Below are 16,425 nucleotides of genomic sequence, written 5' to 3' on the forward strand. Positions count from 1 at the left end.
AATTTTCATATCCTGGACCAGAATCTCACTAAGCCAACCAAAGGTATTTTGACTACTGTGGCCAAGCCTTGATTCTTATGTTTCTGTCGGAGCTTAACTGGCTGGTACTTCTGAGGAGGGGCGGGGGATGTTTTAATAGGTAGAAGTTCGGTTAAGTAATTCACCAATCCAGAATTTAGGGAGGAGGTTAAATCTAGATTATTTTAAACAAGAATTATGAAAAGCCCACAGACCCAGTGACTGTCTGACCTCCTCTAAGTCTCTGGTGGCTCATCCAGAGACGCAGTCGACTCACAGCAGTAGCTTGTTGCCACATCCTGCCGAGGACCTGGGAACCTTAACCACCGCCGCACCCAGTCTACACGTGAGAAGCCCCTGAATCCCGCAGGCGCAGAGCCGCTACTCACCTTTAACAGAATCACAGATTCAGGAATGACGCCTAGGGTTCCGAGGGTGGCACAGTCATCACTTAAAACCTTTCCATCGATTGACAGGTTCTGGTCAAAAGGAGCAACTGAAAACGCATGCATGATCTGTGCCAATACAAAAGGAACAAAGGTTCGTATAAAACAAAATACTGAGACTTAATACCCTGTGCGAATGAATAATTCTAAGGAAGACATAAAAGACTTCAGAATACAAAAGATACTACGGTTTGCGATCAGCCCACTTGCTTCATTCCTATTCAAACTGCAATCCCACTATATCCGGGAACATCCTTAGGAGGCCTGTTAGAGAATCAGGAGACAGTTGTACCCCCAGGTCCTTTTGTTCTGCCTCTTTTGACCCCTCGGTGGGTGGGGGTGCGGAGAAATCAAAGTGGAAGGTGGGGCGGGGCTGACCGTCACTCTGGTGACAAGGCTGGGGCACGGCTCTTTCGGTTACTTCCACTGTGCCCAGGTCCCACATCCTTTTAATAACCAAATCAATTCTAAATTCTTTCATAAGACCATCTCTAAATTAACCAGCAGGCTATCTGGACTCTTCTCTTTGATGCCCTTCTGTGAGCAGCCTGGAATACAAACTTTAGCCGTTAGGACTGCCATATATTCTTAGATTGAGTCTTGCCTCTAGGAGCCAAATATGAATTTCTTAAGGGTAGGGACCATGTACTCCACCCCAGTTTTAGCCAAGTGTTAAATACATTCAGAAAGACTATTGTGCATATTAAACACTATTTTCAAATTCAGAAGAATAAAAAAAAAAAATATTTTTTTTTTAGTCACATCCAGGTGGTAAATACCAAAGAGAAATAAGGAGTTGGGCTTAGGGAGGCACACGCAGATACCTTCAGCAATACGTTCTAATTCTTCACTTGGGTGTGTTCCAGAATATTCACTTTATTATGCTGCACACCTGAGTTACATAGTCAACAGAATGCGCTCTACTACACATATCTTTTGTTATACCAATATCCACGATGCTATGGGGAAATCATTCTACCCTTTTATGCACTTGATTCTGCTCTTTGAAAAAATCCAGAAAAACTAAACAGGCAGCCCTGAACCACATCTGCATAGAATTGGGCCCAAGAGCTTTATAAGCTGGGAAGACCCTGACCAGAAAAGTGATTTTAATAACAGCGCACAAGTAAATAAGAAGAGGGCTAACAAAAATGGCCTCCTCCCTGTTAAGCCAGATTCATAACTGGACTTCTCCAAAGGACCTCAGGCCCTGAGTGGCGAGCAGAGGCTGATTAAACAGCGATCATCACCGATCCTTCTATGGAACAACTGAGCCTATTTCTGGTGAGAAAGGACAGTTCTACCAAAGCCAGCCCAGCACATGGACCTCAGGCAGAGGCGACAGCTCCGCGTTCATAAACAGGACCCAGGAAGAAGCAAGCACAGCGACGGAGAAGGCGTTCTGGCATCAGCTTTAATGAAGGCGATGCCACAGCTGCCAACTGCACGAGTGCTGGTCCACAGGGCCTAAACGGGACACACAGGGTCCCCGCACCATCGCAGAGGACGGACGGACAGCAAATACCGCTAGCCACGAGCACCGTCACTCAGGGGTAGAGAACGGACAACAGCAAATACCGCTAGACACCAGCACCGTCACTCAGGGGCGGAGGCTCATACTCTGTATTTTCAGCCCACAGACAAGGACATTTCAAGTTATTCAACAACTAACGAAAAGACCCCGATGCTGGGAAAGACTGAAGGCAGGAGGAGAAGGGGCTGACAGAGGATGAGATGGCTGGATGGCATCACCAACTCGATGGACCTGAGTTTGAGTAAACTCCGGGAGTTGGTGATGGACAGGGAGGCCTGGCGTGCTGCAGTCCATGGGGTCTCAAAGAGTCGGACATGACTGAGCAACTGAACTGAACAGAATGAAGATTTATTACACCGTGTGTTGAATATTGTGCTAGGTATTGGAACTATAAAGGTGAGTAGTAATCCCACTAGAGAGAGGTCCAGAGGAAAAAAAACCAAGCGGTGGAGATGGTGGCAGAAAGCCACACAGAGCTGGCAGAGCGCACAGAAGGGAGGAGTACGCTGTATAACTGAAGGCCAAGACAGGTTTTGCAGAAGTGATGTTGCCAAAGACGAACAGTGCTTCCTAGTGAGGAGAAAATGCTACTTCAGAGTGAGAGAACAGGCCGAGGGCATGGAAGTCTATGGCCTACAATATGGCAATTCATGAACCGCTAGGTGCAGGGAGAATGCTTCAGGAGAACTGCCATTCTACAGGTCTGTGTGATGAGCGAGTGCAGCACAGTGGCTCTGGGAAGCCTAACAGGAACAACGAAAGCTCTGTTCCCACAGCTGCATGCTGCTCGCCACAACGTGCGTGTGTGCAGGTGTATTTATTGGCTGAAATGAGGAAATGCAATAAGCAAATTAGGAATATTTCCTCCTTCCTAAGGCAGGCAATACCACTCGCTCAAAATCCATCTTTGGGAAAATGGAATAAGAGAATTAAATACTGAACATGTTTTGAGAAAAGGGATGGATTTGTACTTCATTTACATTATGGCCTCATAGGTAGATGAATTAAGCAACTATAAATGGGTATGGTCGCCATCCTATTAACCTGGAAATGTGGTCGACCCTACGGAAGAGACGCCATGAAACATAAAAACACGCACTACGTGCTTGAAAACTCACCCACCACCACCAGCTGAGGGTCACATGCACGCCCACCACAGCCAGAACGGCGCTCAGGCAGGGCGGCAAGAAGGCCCCATCTACTGGGAGGCTGTGAAAGCACCGCCTCGGAGCACCAAGGGGGGATCATGCTTCACTGCCCCTTCTCTTGACTGACTGGATCACAGTGGTCCTCCACGTAAGGAAGGGAGGGGAGAGGAAGGTCCTGGTACAGGAGCCCTCTGGGACGCACACATCCGGGGGGCTAGCTGCTGCCTTCTAACAACTGTCTGCAGGTGACATGCTCCAGGATGGAGGCTCTTTCTGCTGACTTTTGATTTACTCTTTTAAAAGGGCGAGTCCACAATAAAAGCAGCACGGGCTCTGACAATGTCTTGATCCACAGGGGCTGTTTCTGTAATTTAAAGGTTTTGCATGTTTCGAGGTTTACCACTGGCAAGCAGAAAGCCGGTGATAGAGACAAGCTTTCTCAGATGTAAGAGCTACAGTAAGAGAATAAAGATATTACGCCAACACATTTATTTTCAGAGCCATGGGTTCAACCAAGGGAAGTAATGTTCCCGGGACAATCTGGAAAAGAACACCCTCAAAGGAAGCCTATACTTTTGCTCAATTACAATGATAAATATCAGCACGAGGCAAAATGCATAACCAGTAAACTACGCCACATCAAAGTAGCAACGAGGGAAACTGGGTCAACTCTGGGGTCTGTATCAGTGACTAGAACAGATAAGGGGCCAGGTTTTCTTTCATGGACATCTTGAATATATTAGCCTCTCTCTCCTGGGTTTTGGGATGTACCATTGGCTCCTCGTTTACAGTACTTTCGCGTTCCTACCAGGAAACAATGCCAGGAGGCACTCTCATCTCTCTTCCACTGTGTCGATGTGCAAAAGCAAGGGGCGAAGAGGGGTGCAGTGGGAGAGACTGGGGATGACCTAAAATGAACCATTAAATGGCTGTCAATATTCCTCCTCATTATTGGAAGGCTACTCAGAACTGGCTCAAGGTTTCAGAATCCCCCACTTTCCCTTTTCACAGATGCTTGGCTAATTTTGGAAAACTATGAAGCTCTTTCCAAAGGAAGAGTTATTTGAATTTGGGGACCCAACAAGTATTATTCTAAACTCAAAAATGCCCTCTCCCAACAGCTCAATACTTAGGTGCAAAGCAGAAACTCGTGAAGGTCCTGTAAGTTCAGAGCATGACTAAACAGATGTTATACTTTCCTCACCTGGATTTTCAATTCTTTCAATGTTTGATTAGCAGAAACGAGAAGAGCTTTTTCACCACGAACTTTTCTGTGTCGCATACTCCGCCGAATAACTTGCTTCTGATAGGCTATGTAACTTTGATGGGAGATCTTTTGCCGCTTTGTTCCTCCATCGCTCTATACAGATCCAGAAAAAAGCAATGAAATTACCCACACCATGACCCCGCTCAAACTTCACAACACAAGGAAAAGCAGTTTATCAGAATGTTAACCATTTGAAATTCAGTTTCAACAGTGAGTAGGAACTCACTGAAGGTTCTTAGAAGGCTCAGACCAAAACTGAAAAAGTTAAAGTCCTTGAACTGCACACAAGCTCCAGGATTTAAAAATGTATGTATTATAAAAAGGACATTTAAAAGCAGTGGGGTGGGGGGAGCGGGCCAGAAAAAGAAAAAATAAGCAGAAGGGAAGGTTTGACCTTAAGTCGGAAAAACAGTTATGATACACTGAATCCTAATCTGTGTATTAAACATTTCCTTCTTTTAGTGAATGACACAGATGCTAACTATAAACTGCTGAGAACTTTAAAAAACTTACAAAGGTTTGCCTTTGAAATTGCAAAAATGTTTGACTTGAAACTAATCAAATATTTAGATCCAGCTTGCAAATCACAGAAAATACAGGGGACAGAAGTAAGTTAAAACGAGTAACATAAGGAGGCAATCGGCTGAATCTAGAATGTGAGACAATCTACTCAATTCAAGAAAAGGAATTGGTCTCTAGTCAATGTCAAAAAGGAAAAGAAAAGGCGGCAGAGGCCAGGTAACTGTTTTGGAAAAAAGTCTAAAGTGAAACAAAACAATGTGTGTCTTGGCTGCATGCTGGTTTGAGGAGAAAAAATTGTTTAAGGCACATTAGGGATAGCTGAAGAAATCTGATTACAGGTAAACAGGATATTGCCTTTTTTGACAAGAACTGGTTTAAGAACTTAGAGGTGCAATGCCATGATGTGCACAATTGAAAGATGGTTCAGCAAAAAGTACAGGCATATGTAATGTATATTGTACTAGTTTTAAGAAAAAAATAATAGATGAAAACCAAATATTTCTCTAAAATACTCTAATAATGCCTCATGAATAGGTTAACAACCAGACAAGACAAGATTCTTCTGCTAACCAAGCCACAGAAGGAATGAAACAAGATTTTTAAAATACTCTTTCCCCCGGGTTTAATTAAATCTGGATGAGGCAAACCCCCAGGCTCCGGCTCTGGTTTCCACAGTTGTCACCGAGTGTCAGCTGTGCATAACCAGAGCGGTTTCGGGGTCATTATGGACACAGATGCCACACAGTCATTGTCAATGGAGCGCCAGAGATTTACAAAGCAGAGAGAGGGTCAGGAAGTGAACGGAGCAGCATTTGCTGAGGCCGCCAGACCACTGGCTGGTGCTGCACGAGGCTCGAGTCAGCTCTCACCGTGAACCTAAAGGGGCACACAGGCAGTTCCAACAGAAGAAACACTGAAGGTGGGAGTTGACACAGCTTTCTCAGTCTCAACAATTCAAAAAAAACCCAAAAAAATGTGGGAGCTGGTAACATTTTTCTCAAGCTCAACTATTAAAAAAAAAAAAACAAACTCAAGTATTTTTCAATTGTGAAATAGGACCTAAATTTCAGTTAGAAATATAAGGGAAAATATCTGTAACAACCTACAATTTTACTTTGGAAATATAAAACACAACCAAATAACAGAGCCCTGAGCATTAGGCAAGATATGTTTTTAAATGAGTCTAAAAGCCTTTCCCAGAATTATATTTTTAAAACATCCATAGAATTTAAATCCAACTTATCTGACAAAAACCAGTCCACTGGTTTTAGAAGGCTTTCAATTACCTAAGTAACATCCAATACTGGGTGCATTATTAACCTAAATGGTAGATAAGGTCAAAGTCAAAGGAACTGGGTTGATCTAGCTTAGAGAAAAGAGGAAAGGGGATTTGTTTATGTCCATTAAGGACAAACACAAATGCACCATTTTATATTACAGGGTTTAAAACAGCAATTACAGAAGCTTTGTATTGAGATACTGCAACGTATTACAAAGAAAAGGTTTGAGGAGTCTGAAATTCCGAAAACACTTGACATTCTTCTCGGACCACCTACTCTTTTCAAAAGGAAGGTTACACTTTCTTTTGCAAGATGAAATATTTAAAATATCAGTCAAGAGTATTACAACATCCAAAGAATGAGAGGAAAGACAGAAGAAAATTCAAAGTATAAAGATAACTATGGCATAAAAAACAATGTTCTCCAACAAACATTCTCTATCATATTTGTAAAGGGGAGATCTGTTGCCATGTGCAATTGAGGTACAGAAAGCAATTTAAAAACGGCTGTGGTTATGACAACAATGGATAAAACTAGCCATTCAAAAAAGTTAGTTTCTCAAAAATCTATTCACTTGAAAATATTTTTAGAAGTCTTCTAAGTAACCCTTGGGCTGAAGAGGAAAGCTTGAAATGACATAAATAAGAACAATATATTATATATATATATATATATAGAGAGAGAGAGAGAGGGAGAGGGAGAGGGAGAGGGAGAGGGAGAGGGAGAGGGAGAGGGAGAGGGAGAGGGAGAGTATTGTATATATAAAACTTTACAAACTGATTTACAAAGTTCACTGAAAGAACAGATTCCAAACTGATTATTAAACCATACTCCCAAACAAGAGGGGTAGAAATACCATAAAAAAAATCCACAAAATAGGTTATTTTAATAGAAGAATTTAAGGTCATCACAATGAAAAATCAAAGACTCAGGTTGCCTCTAGTCACCTGACTAACACCTTGAGAGACCTGAAAGTCTCTTCTATAAACTTCACTGTTATAAAGGCTATTATTATGTGTTTTGTTTGTAATGAGAGAAGTTGAGTTTAGTAATTTTTTCATACATAAATATTCCATGACTAAGCAGCAAACCAGGATTATGGTTAAAGTCTTTTTTCCAGGTGAAAATTTAATCATTACAGTATATTTTAGCCCTTCTTCTTTAATAGCAATTAATTCTGGCGTATCGTAGTCCATGACTTCTCATGAGAAATCGGGACGGCTACAGCGTTCCAGCCAGCGAGGACAAGAAGGGAAAGGGTCCTGAGGACCAGCACCGCACACAGGCCACAGCGAGGCGCCCAAGGGCTCGGAGCGACCGCTTTCAGAGCAGTGGGAGGGGTGACAACGAAAAGCAGCTTCAACACATACTTGATTAAAGTCTGGATCTTTTTCTCCATCCAGTTTAGCTTCTTCCTTATCCTCCTCTGTTTCAGAACTACTCACATTTAGCTCTGGAGCTGAATCCTTCATCACCTGAATGCGCCAGGAAAAGAGAGAAGTAGGTCAGACCCTAGGGAAGCGAGCTATGGAGACGGTGGAGCTTTGACGGCACAACTTCATCAATGGTGGGGTAACAGATCAGACAGAGGATCAAGACACGACGGCAATCTTGTTTTCTGTGCTCTGTGAACACGTTAGTTTTATCCTAACACAGGATAAAGAGAACGGATGAAATACCACTACCGAACTTAAAAAATAATAAGACATCTTTTCCTAAATTGGATATTTCACACTAGATATCAATATATACATGGACTAAGAGGTACAAAAGATACAAGAAAATACTAGGGGAAAAACAGACATTTTTACTCATCCACTTTCCCAGCAAACAAGGTCATAAGGCCTCCTTAATTCAACTTCTGAGGCAGAACCCTAGATCATCAGAGAGTAATCTGTAAGGTAACCTTCTAAAATTCATGTCAAGTTTGGCAAATATCACCAAATATAATGCATCTATGTGGTCTTCAACTTCAAAAACCTTGGAATCAAATTAATGAGGTGTCCAGAGAACTGGGTCAGGATCTACCTAAGAGCCATACTTAATATAGTGAAAATGCTCCAAAAACAGTCCACAGTAACACCGTGCTCCCAAAATACACCCAAATCTATGTTTCACCTACCCTTTAGGTCAACCAAAGCAAGACACTCTACAGTGGTCTTTCTTATTTCTGTTCTGTCCATATCAACTCCAAATACAATGGCCAGGGTGACTTTTTGAAAGCATAAGTGAGATCACACCATGACCTCCCTTGAAGCTTCAGTGGCTTACATCTAGGCCTCGAACAAAGATCCCAAATCCCTGGTATGATGTACAAAATTCAATTAAAATTTGACTCCTCCTTGGGAGAAACTTCTCTTTAGATCAGTGCCGCCCACTATGGGAGTGAGAGGTGACACAGGTCTGCTGAAGTTAAAACTACATAAAAACCTGGTTCCTCAAGTCAGCCCAGTCGCATTTCAGATGCTCCACAGTCAAGGGTGGCTGGTGGCTACGATGCAGATAAAAACACCTCCGCCACCGCAGAAGCATCCACTGGGCAGTGCTGCTCTAGACAACGCTGACTCTACTTCGAGGGCGCCAGGCTTACGCTCCCACCTGGCCTCCACGTCACAGGCAGGGTCTCTGACAGCTAGTGCTCAGGTAAAACAACTCCTCCTCCAAGGCACCTAGCCCACCCCCTCCCTATTTAACAGGGCACCTCCGCCTCTGTCAGTCAAATGCTCTACTCTGCAAGACTTCCTTCAACATGCTTGTTCTTATATGAAATCATCTTACACAGCTTATTCTTGATCTACCTCACTAGGTACAAATACTCTCGAAGGTAGGTACAGTGGTCTTCTGCACCAGCTGTATCCCAAGACAGTTCCTAGCACACAGCTGGCATTCAATCAATATTGTACATCGAAATCAACAACTGACTAGACCCACATAAGGCTTCCCTTGTGGCTCAGCTGGTAAAGAATCCACCCACAATGCGGGAGACCTGGGTTCGATCCCTGGGTTGGGAAAATCCCCTGGAGAAGGGAATGGCTGGCTACCCACTCCAGTATTCTGGCCTGGAGAATTCCATGGACTGGGCCCATGGGGTCACAAAGAGCTGGACACGACTGAGTGACTTTCACTTCACTTCAGACCCACATAAGAAAAGTCTTCTTAAGTGAACACTGCAAACAAATAGAAGAAAACAATAGAATGGGAAAGACTAGAGATACCAAGGGACGATTTCAAGCAAAGATGGGCACAATAAGGGACATAAAAGGCCAAGGACTTAACAGAAGCAGAAGAGATTAAGAAGAGATGGCAAGAATACACAGAAGAACTTTAAAAAATTTTTAATGTTCTGGATAACCATGATGGTGTGGTCACTCACCTAGAGCCAGATACCCTGGAGTGTGAAGTCAAGTGGACCTTAGGAAGCATTACTATGAACAAAGCTAGAGAAGGTGATGGAACTCCAGCTGAGCTATTTAAAATCCTAAAAGATGATGCTGTTAAAGTGCTGCACACAACATGCCAGTAAACTTCCCTGGTGGCTTAGACAGTAAAGCGTCTGCCTACAATGAGGGAGACCTGCATTCGATCCCTGGGTCAGGAAGATCCTCTGGAGAAGGAAATGCCAACCCACTCCAGCATTCTTGCCTGGAAAATCCCATGGATAAAGGAACCTGGTAGGCTACAGTCCACAGGACTGCAAAGAGTCCAACACGACTGAGCAACTTTACTTCATTTCACTTCAGCAGTGGCCACAGGACTGGAAAAGGTCAGTTTTTATTTCATTTCCAATGAAAAGTAATGACAAAGAATGTCCAAATTACTGTACACTGAACTCATTTCACACACTAGCAAGGTAATGTTCAAAATCCTTCAAGTTAGGCTTCAAAGTATATGAACCAAGAAATTTCAGATGTACAAGCTGGATTTAGAAAAGGCAGAGGAACCATAGATCAAATTGCCAACATCCACTGGATCAAATAAAAAGTGAGACTTCCAGAAAAACATCCACTTCTGTTTTACTGACTACACCACACTGTTTTATTGACTACACCTTTGACCTTGTGGATCACAACAAACTGTGGACAATTCTTCAGGAGATGGGAATACCAGATCATTTACCCACCTCTTGACAAACTTGTATGCAGGACAAGAAGCAACAGTTAGAACAGGATATGGAACAACAGAATGGTTCAGAATTGAGAAAGGAGTACGTCAAAGCTGTGTACTGTCACCCTGCTTATTTAACTTATATGCAGAGTACATCATGGAAATGCTGGGCTGGATGAATCACAAGCTGGAATCAAGATTGCCGAGAGAAACAACCACAACCTCAGATATGCAGATGATACCACTCTAAAGGCAGAAAGCAAAGAGGAACTACAGAACCTCTTGATGAGAATGAAAGAGGAGAGTGAAAAAACTGGCTTAAAACTCAACATTCAGAAAACAAAGATCATGGCATCTGGTCCCATCACTTCATGGCAAACAGATGGGGAAAATGTGGAAACAGTAACAGATTTTATTTTCTTGGGCTCCAGAATCACTGCAGATGGTGACTGCAGCCATGAAATTAAAAGACACTGGGTCCTTGGAAGAAAAGCTATGGCAAACCTAGACACTGTATTAAAAAGCAGAGACATCACTTTGCCAACAAAGATCCATATAGTCAAAGCTATGGTTTTTTCCAGTAGTCATGTATAGATTTGAGAGTTGGATCATAAAGAAGAATTGATGTTTTTGAATTGTGGTGCTGAAGAAGACTCTTGAGAGTCCCTTGGACTGCAAAGAGATCAAACCCGTCAACCCTAAAGGAAATCAATCCTGAATATTCACTGGAAGGACTGATGCTAAAGCTCCAATACTTTGCCCACCTGATGCTAAGAGCCGACTCATTGGAAAAGACCCTGATGCAGGGAAAGATTAAGGGCAGGAGGAGAAAGGGACGACAGGATGAGATGGTTGGATGGCATCACCTAATCAATGGATATGGGTTTGAGCAAACTCTAGGAGATAGTGAAGGACAGGGAAGCCTGGCGTGCTGCAGTCCATGGGGCCACAAAGAGTTGAACATGACTTAGTGATCGAACAACAGATCCACATAAATTTATGTAACGATTCCTTTTCCATTCCAGTTCAATGGCTCCACCCTTCAAAGGAACTCCAGGCAATATTCAGTGAAAATCAAACAAGTCAAAAAGCAAGCTTGATTATTACTAGTTATGGCCACAAGAGGGACTGGTACCTTCTTATTATCCACAACTTTATGGACATAGATGGTAGCTTGAGTGTATTCACGCAGGTCCCTCTGCTGTTGACACAATAAGCCTTCTCGACATTCTGGACAGAGTTCTAAGAAGAAAAAAAGTTTTTTTTTAAAAAAGGTAAAACCAGAAAATACCAGTAGCTGAGGAATTACTACCAAAAGAATGAAAGATCTAAAGGAACATTTCAAAGTTACCAGAGAGTATTTAGCAAGCTACTACTCTTATTTTTTAATGGCTATATTTTATTATATGCAAATAAGTACATTTTTACTGTCAAAAATATTTGTATGGTCATTATATGATACTTTCCATCTAAGGAATATAGAATGGACCACCACGAGATCTTTAAGTAAAGAATACAATACTGGCATACTCTTTGCCTCCCCGTTAAAATTGTGACTTTTAACTACATAAACCAAGAGTGATATGAATACTTACTAGGCTCAGAAATATACTGTGTTTCTGAAGGGTGTGCATCTCCTCCTTCAGTTCTCGTGATTTTAATTACATGATCCACAACAAAGAGCTTTTGTATCATCTGCCACTCACTGGGCCATATGAGAGCTATACTGTGCAAAAAAACACAACATGCGTTAAGACACAAGGACAGAATCCATCTGTAAACCAAAACTATCCAAACCACTATTCAATACAAAGAAATTGAGAAGGAAAAGCTACACCAACAGCAATGGTAGTTTTTCAAATAAAAGAATGCTCTAACTTTCTTTTGTATGAAAAAAAGCAATGAAAGTAAATATACTGGAGTCACACGAATCAACAGGGCTAAACCTCAAAAGCCAAAGTTGAGCAAAGAAGTTAGCTACAGAGGGTAAGGACGTGACCTAGAGACACTGTCCTGGGTCCCAGCAATTTCTAAGGAGAAAGCAGGGCTCAGGAAGGAGAGGGGAGAAGTAAGGGCAAGTAGCCTCAGGCAGCCTCCCGACTTTTATGGAAAAGCAGTCTTTTTTTCTAGTCTATGTGCTGCCAAAGGGAGCACAAGAAGCAGTCTTTAAAAAAAAAAAAGACAAGCCAACCTCTGGTTATACCAGAGGAAATAACCCCACAATTCAAGAAAAGATTAGTTCTTAAAATAGACTATGTCAGACGAGACATTTCCTAAACACATTCTATTAATCATCAGAAACAAACATCGCATGAAGAGAAGAAACTCACAGTTTAGAATCTTCTTTGGTCATGGAAGCAAATGTAAACATGAGGCCCCCGTGGGGACACAGGAGAGCGCTGTTTCCGACCGATGACACAGGACTGCACCTGGTAGGTTTCCTACTCAAATGAGCAAAGGACGATCAATATACTTCACTATGGCATGACTGAAGAGAGCATTTTTTATGATTATTTTAAAATTACAGACATTTTTCAAGGATATTAATAATTAAACGTACTTCTTAGGATTATTCATTTAAATTCTCAGGAAAAAAAGCTTTCAGTATAGGCAATTATAGTAAAAGGTAAGGTACCATAATTATGACTCATGAATTAAAAATACTGTAATCAAAAATAAAAAAAGGGAAATAGGTAACCTTTGGTATCTACCTGACAAATTTTCGCCACTCTTCTACAAAGAACTGGGACACAATGTAGAGCACATCTGTTTCCTGGAACAGAAAAATCAGACACAAGTATCTCTTAATTCACTGCATTCTTAACCTAAATCCTATACAGAAAATGTCTCCATATAACTGTGGGTTGGCCCCTTAAAGTCTCGTAAATAAAATGGAAATAGAACCCTCTACCAAGCAACCACGAGGAAGAGTCGAATCCTCCAGCTTAGAAAACTATGCAAATGTGAGAAATGGAGACGATCTCATTATTCTGAAAGCACTGTTCACTCAGCAACTTGGCAAGGGCCTTACAAAGATGAGATGGACTCTGCCCCTTTGTGGGAATCATTATACCTCTGGCCAGTTACTGAGACACGGTCTGTTTTTGTCCTGGAACAAATTTGGAAGAGAAGTTTTCTGCTCATTTGCAATCATCTTATGTAAGGCTTCATTTTCTTCCCCTTCTCTTTCTAAAATCTGAAAGAGAACCAAGCAGGAAGCGATCAACCATCTCCAGCTGACAGCACAGGACCTGCCGCCTCCCCACACCTCCACTCAAAGTGCAATGTCAGTTCTCCTGGAAAATCAATCCAGGGAGGAGACACGTGACTTCCACAGCTGTCAGGACCGCGGGCGGCATGCACCTTGCACTGCGAACAGCACTCTTTGTAACTTGGAAATTCGGGAGCCTTTGGAAAGTACTGCTGCAGTTTGCTCCAAGCCTCTTTAGAAACAAGCCTTCTTTCATTTTCTGATATGCATAACTCGCCTAGGTCAAAAAGAAAAAAAAGGGGTGGGGGGGGAGTTTGAAAAAAAAGTTAATATATACCCTGCAAAAATCTACTTAATACAAATTTGTAGCGCTTCTTATCCTTCTGTTCCAAAGTGCTGTAATTTTCTCTCTCTCTCCAATTTCAAAATCTCTAAATTTTTAGTTTCAACTAATTCTAAAGGAGCTAGCCATTCCTTTGTCCTTAATCTAGGTCTTTCTTCCTGCCAGTGAAGGAAGCAATAAAAGGGCTTCCAGAGGTTCTGCGGTGCCACTGTGGAGGCTGTCCAACAGCATTTCATCTCCACCTGCATTCAAACAGCACAATTTTCCTGCAGAACACATTTTCTCCCATTTTGTCTTATTACTTTACTAAATTCACCCTGAACCAAAATGCTGTTTTCAATGTTGTGTGACCCTGACAGTTAAATAGTGAAGCCATCTACTGTTAAGCTGGAAGACCCTCTCCAGTCAATACCCAGTTGCTTCGCTGTTACTACTGCAAACACCTGAATCCTACGGATCTTTAGAAACCGAGAAGAGGAGAAATAAGCAGAGCACCTTCCCTTCCTCAGATCACAGCAACATCCACACGGCAGTGACCCTGAGCCTCATCAGCCCGCCTCGATCTACTGCTCACATGGATGCTTCCAGCATTCCAGGGCCGTTCTCCCCACTCTATCCCTCATTCGTTCTGTGGGTCTAGTTCTGCTGCTTCAGCTGTTCCCAGCAGACAGTGAAGTGCATACATGGACCTTTTTGGTTCATTACCCAAAAAAATTCTTTAAGGTTCCAAAGGAAACTGTGTTTCTACTGCCATTGGCAAGATACTTACAAGTTTAATAAGAGTTAGAAAGCCAAGGGCTTTCTAAATGCACTATCTTAATTCTTTTGCTTTATGTATTTTCCATAATAAATAAATCAAGAATCAGAGAAATTAATACACTAAGGGTCACCACAATTGGTGAATAACAAAGCTGGGATATAAAAACCAGATCTGTCTCATCTAAACTCCATAGTTTCTAATGCCTCAAAATTCATCTTCTTAACTTCCACGCATCACTTCCTCTTAGTGAGCTCTGATTAATCCTAAGAAAAGATTACACTGCTTTAATATATTTATTACTAGAGAAAATAGGTCACAACGTAAAAATTAACTTTATTTCTGAAGAGTAGGTTAACAAATTTTTCCTCTGAGGTTATGAAAACTTACTTTAAAATGCTTACCCTCAGACAGAATTATGGAATTTATTATTATTTTTAAATTTAATTGTTTTATTATTTTTTTCTTTTATGGAATTTATTATTATTATTTTAAACACTAACTGGATAATCAGATTTCAATTTAGTACACCTTTATGGTGAAATATAATACAGCTATAAAAAAGATTAAAGCAGACTTCTATAACTAATTTAAAAATAATTCCAAGGCAATTACACTTTTTAAAGTGGTTTATTTTTTATTAAAAGTACCCTTCCTCTGCATATATGTGGTATAAACAAATCTGGTTCAGAAAGGGAGAGAGAATGAAGGAAACGATAATACAAACACATATTTTAAATAGGATTCCACAGGCTCTGGAGTCTACACTGCCTCTCTCTTGGGTAAGGGTGCTTTTACTTTATGACTGGCTATAATGTTGCATGTGCATTTCTCAGGTAATTAAAAAAAATAACTCAAGTTTATTTAAAAAGTCAGCAAAGTCTTCTAATATACTACAGTCAGAAATTGGTTAATAAAGTGCTTTGCTCTACCCCTAGCTATGCTTCTAAATTTAGGTTCATATTAACATATCATGATTTAATATATCTGGATATTGTTAAACCTAAAAATGAACTTTTACTCAAGACATGAATTTTTAGAAATCAGACTTGTATCCTGCAATATGTAACACTCTCTTAAATCTTAAGAGAAAGCCAATAAAATAAATTCATTTTGTAAGCAACATCTCTGAATACAAGGATCAAACGAGTCATGAGAGATTTAATTCACCAAACATATTAGGATAATGTAATCCCCAAAGATTCTTCTGGTAAAAATAGAAATCTAGTTAACAATGACTTTAGATTCTGGATAAATCTCCTCCCTGACAAAATCTAGTTCAAACCCTAATATTTTGGGTCACAGAACATCCTAAGAATTTGTTAAAAAAGAAAAAAGATTGATTAAAAAACTGCTCAGCTCCTTAGTAAACAAGTGTAATAAACAACGTAAGTTAACAAGGAAGGTTAACTGTTAAATAAATGTAGAATGAAATGGATAAGACAGCCTGATGGATTTGGAATATCCGCAGTAAATGCTGAACTCTGAGACAGCAGTAAACCACCCAACGGAATGTAATCCGTGATTAGTTCACATAAAATCCGTGATAAATATACGCAAGCTTTAGAGTATGAAAATTCAAACAAGGATTTCTAGATAAAAATGATGTTTTAAAATGACATTAAAACCACAGTAACAGGGATCTTTACTGAAAGACATAAAATCATAATGAAGGATAAAAAAGAACAGAGGCAACAGCAACAGATATTATAGGAGGTTAGAAGGTGGATGGATGAGATGTAAGAAAAATGAACTCTAAATCGACGAAAGTCAAGAAGCAAATAGATTTACAACA

General features: G+C 41.0%; 1 protein-coding gene across 10 annotated transcripts in view; it reads right to left on the reverse strand.

Moving 5' to 3' along the window:
* The window catches only part of USP48 (ubiquitin specific peptidase 48), a 72,852-nt gene that overhangs the window by 4,744 nt on the left and 51,683 nt on the right, over nt 1-16,425 (reverse strand). For 6 of the 10 annotated variants that reach the window (XR_015137068.1, XM_086327218.1, XM_086327200.1 and 3 more), the window contains 9 exons: nt 13,683-13,807; nt 13,393-13,515; nt 13,031-13,092; nt 12,650-12,760; nt 11,915-12,045; nt 11,455-11,561; nt 7,586-7,690; nt 4,351-4,506; nt 408-533 (listed from right to left, as the gene is read on the reverse strand). Coding sequence is in view for 9 of the 10 variants with exons in the window: in XM_086327218.1 (XP_086183344.1) it covers nt 408-533; nt 4,351-4,506; nt 7,586-7,690; nt 11,455-11,561; nt 11,915-12,045; nt 12,650-12,760; nt 13,031-13,092; nt 13,393-13,515; nt 13,683-13,807 (1,046 nt within the window). In the remaining variant the exon portion in view is untranslated. The remainder of the gene's footprint in view (nt 1-407; nt 534-4,350; nt 4,507-7,585; nt 7,691-11,454; nt 11,562-11,914; nt 12,046-12,649; nt 12,761-13,030; nt 13,093-13,392; nt 13,516-13,682; nt 13,808-16,425) is intronic. The other 4 variants (XM_086327248.1, XM_086327238.1, XM_086327246.1 and 1 more) reach the window with 1 other exon arrangement.

Source organism: Bos grunniens, chromosome 2 (assembly GCF_055505025.1).
Source record: "Bos grunniens cultivar Pamir isolate PY7600 chromosome 2, Bosgru_T2T1.0, whole genome shotgun sequence".
Classification (NCBI taxonomy): Eukaryota; Metazoa; Chordata; class Mammalia; order Artiodactyla; family Bovidae; genus Bos; species Bos grunniens.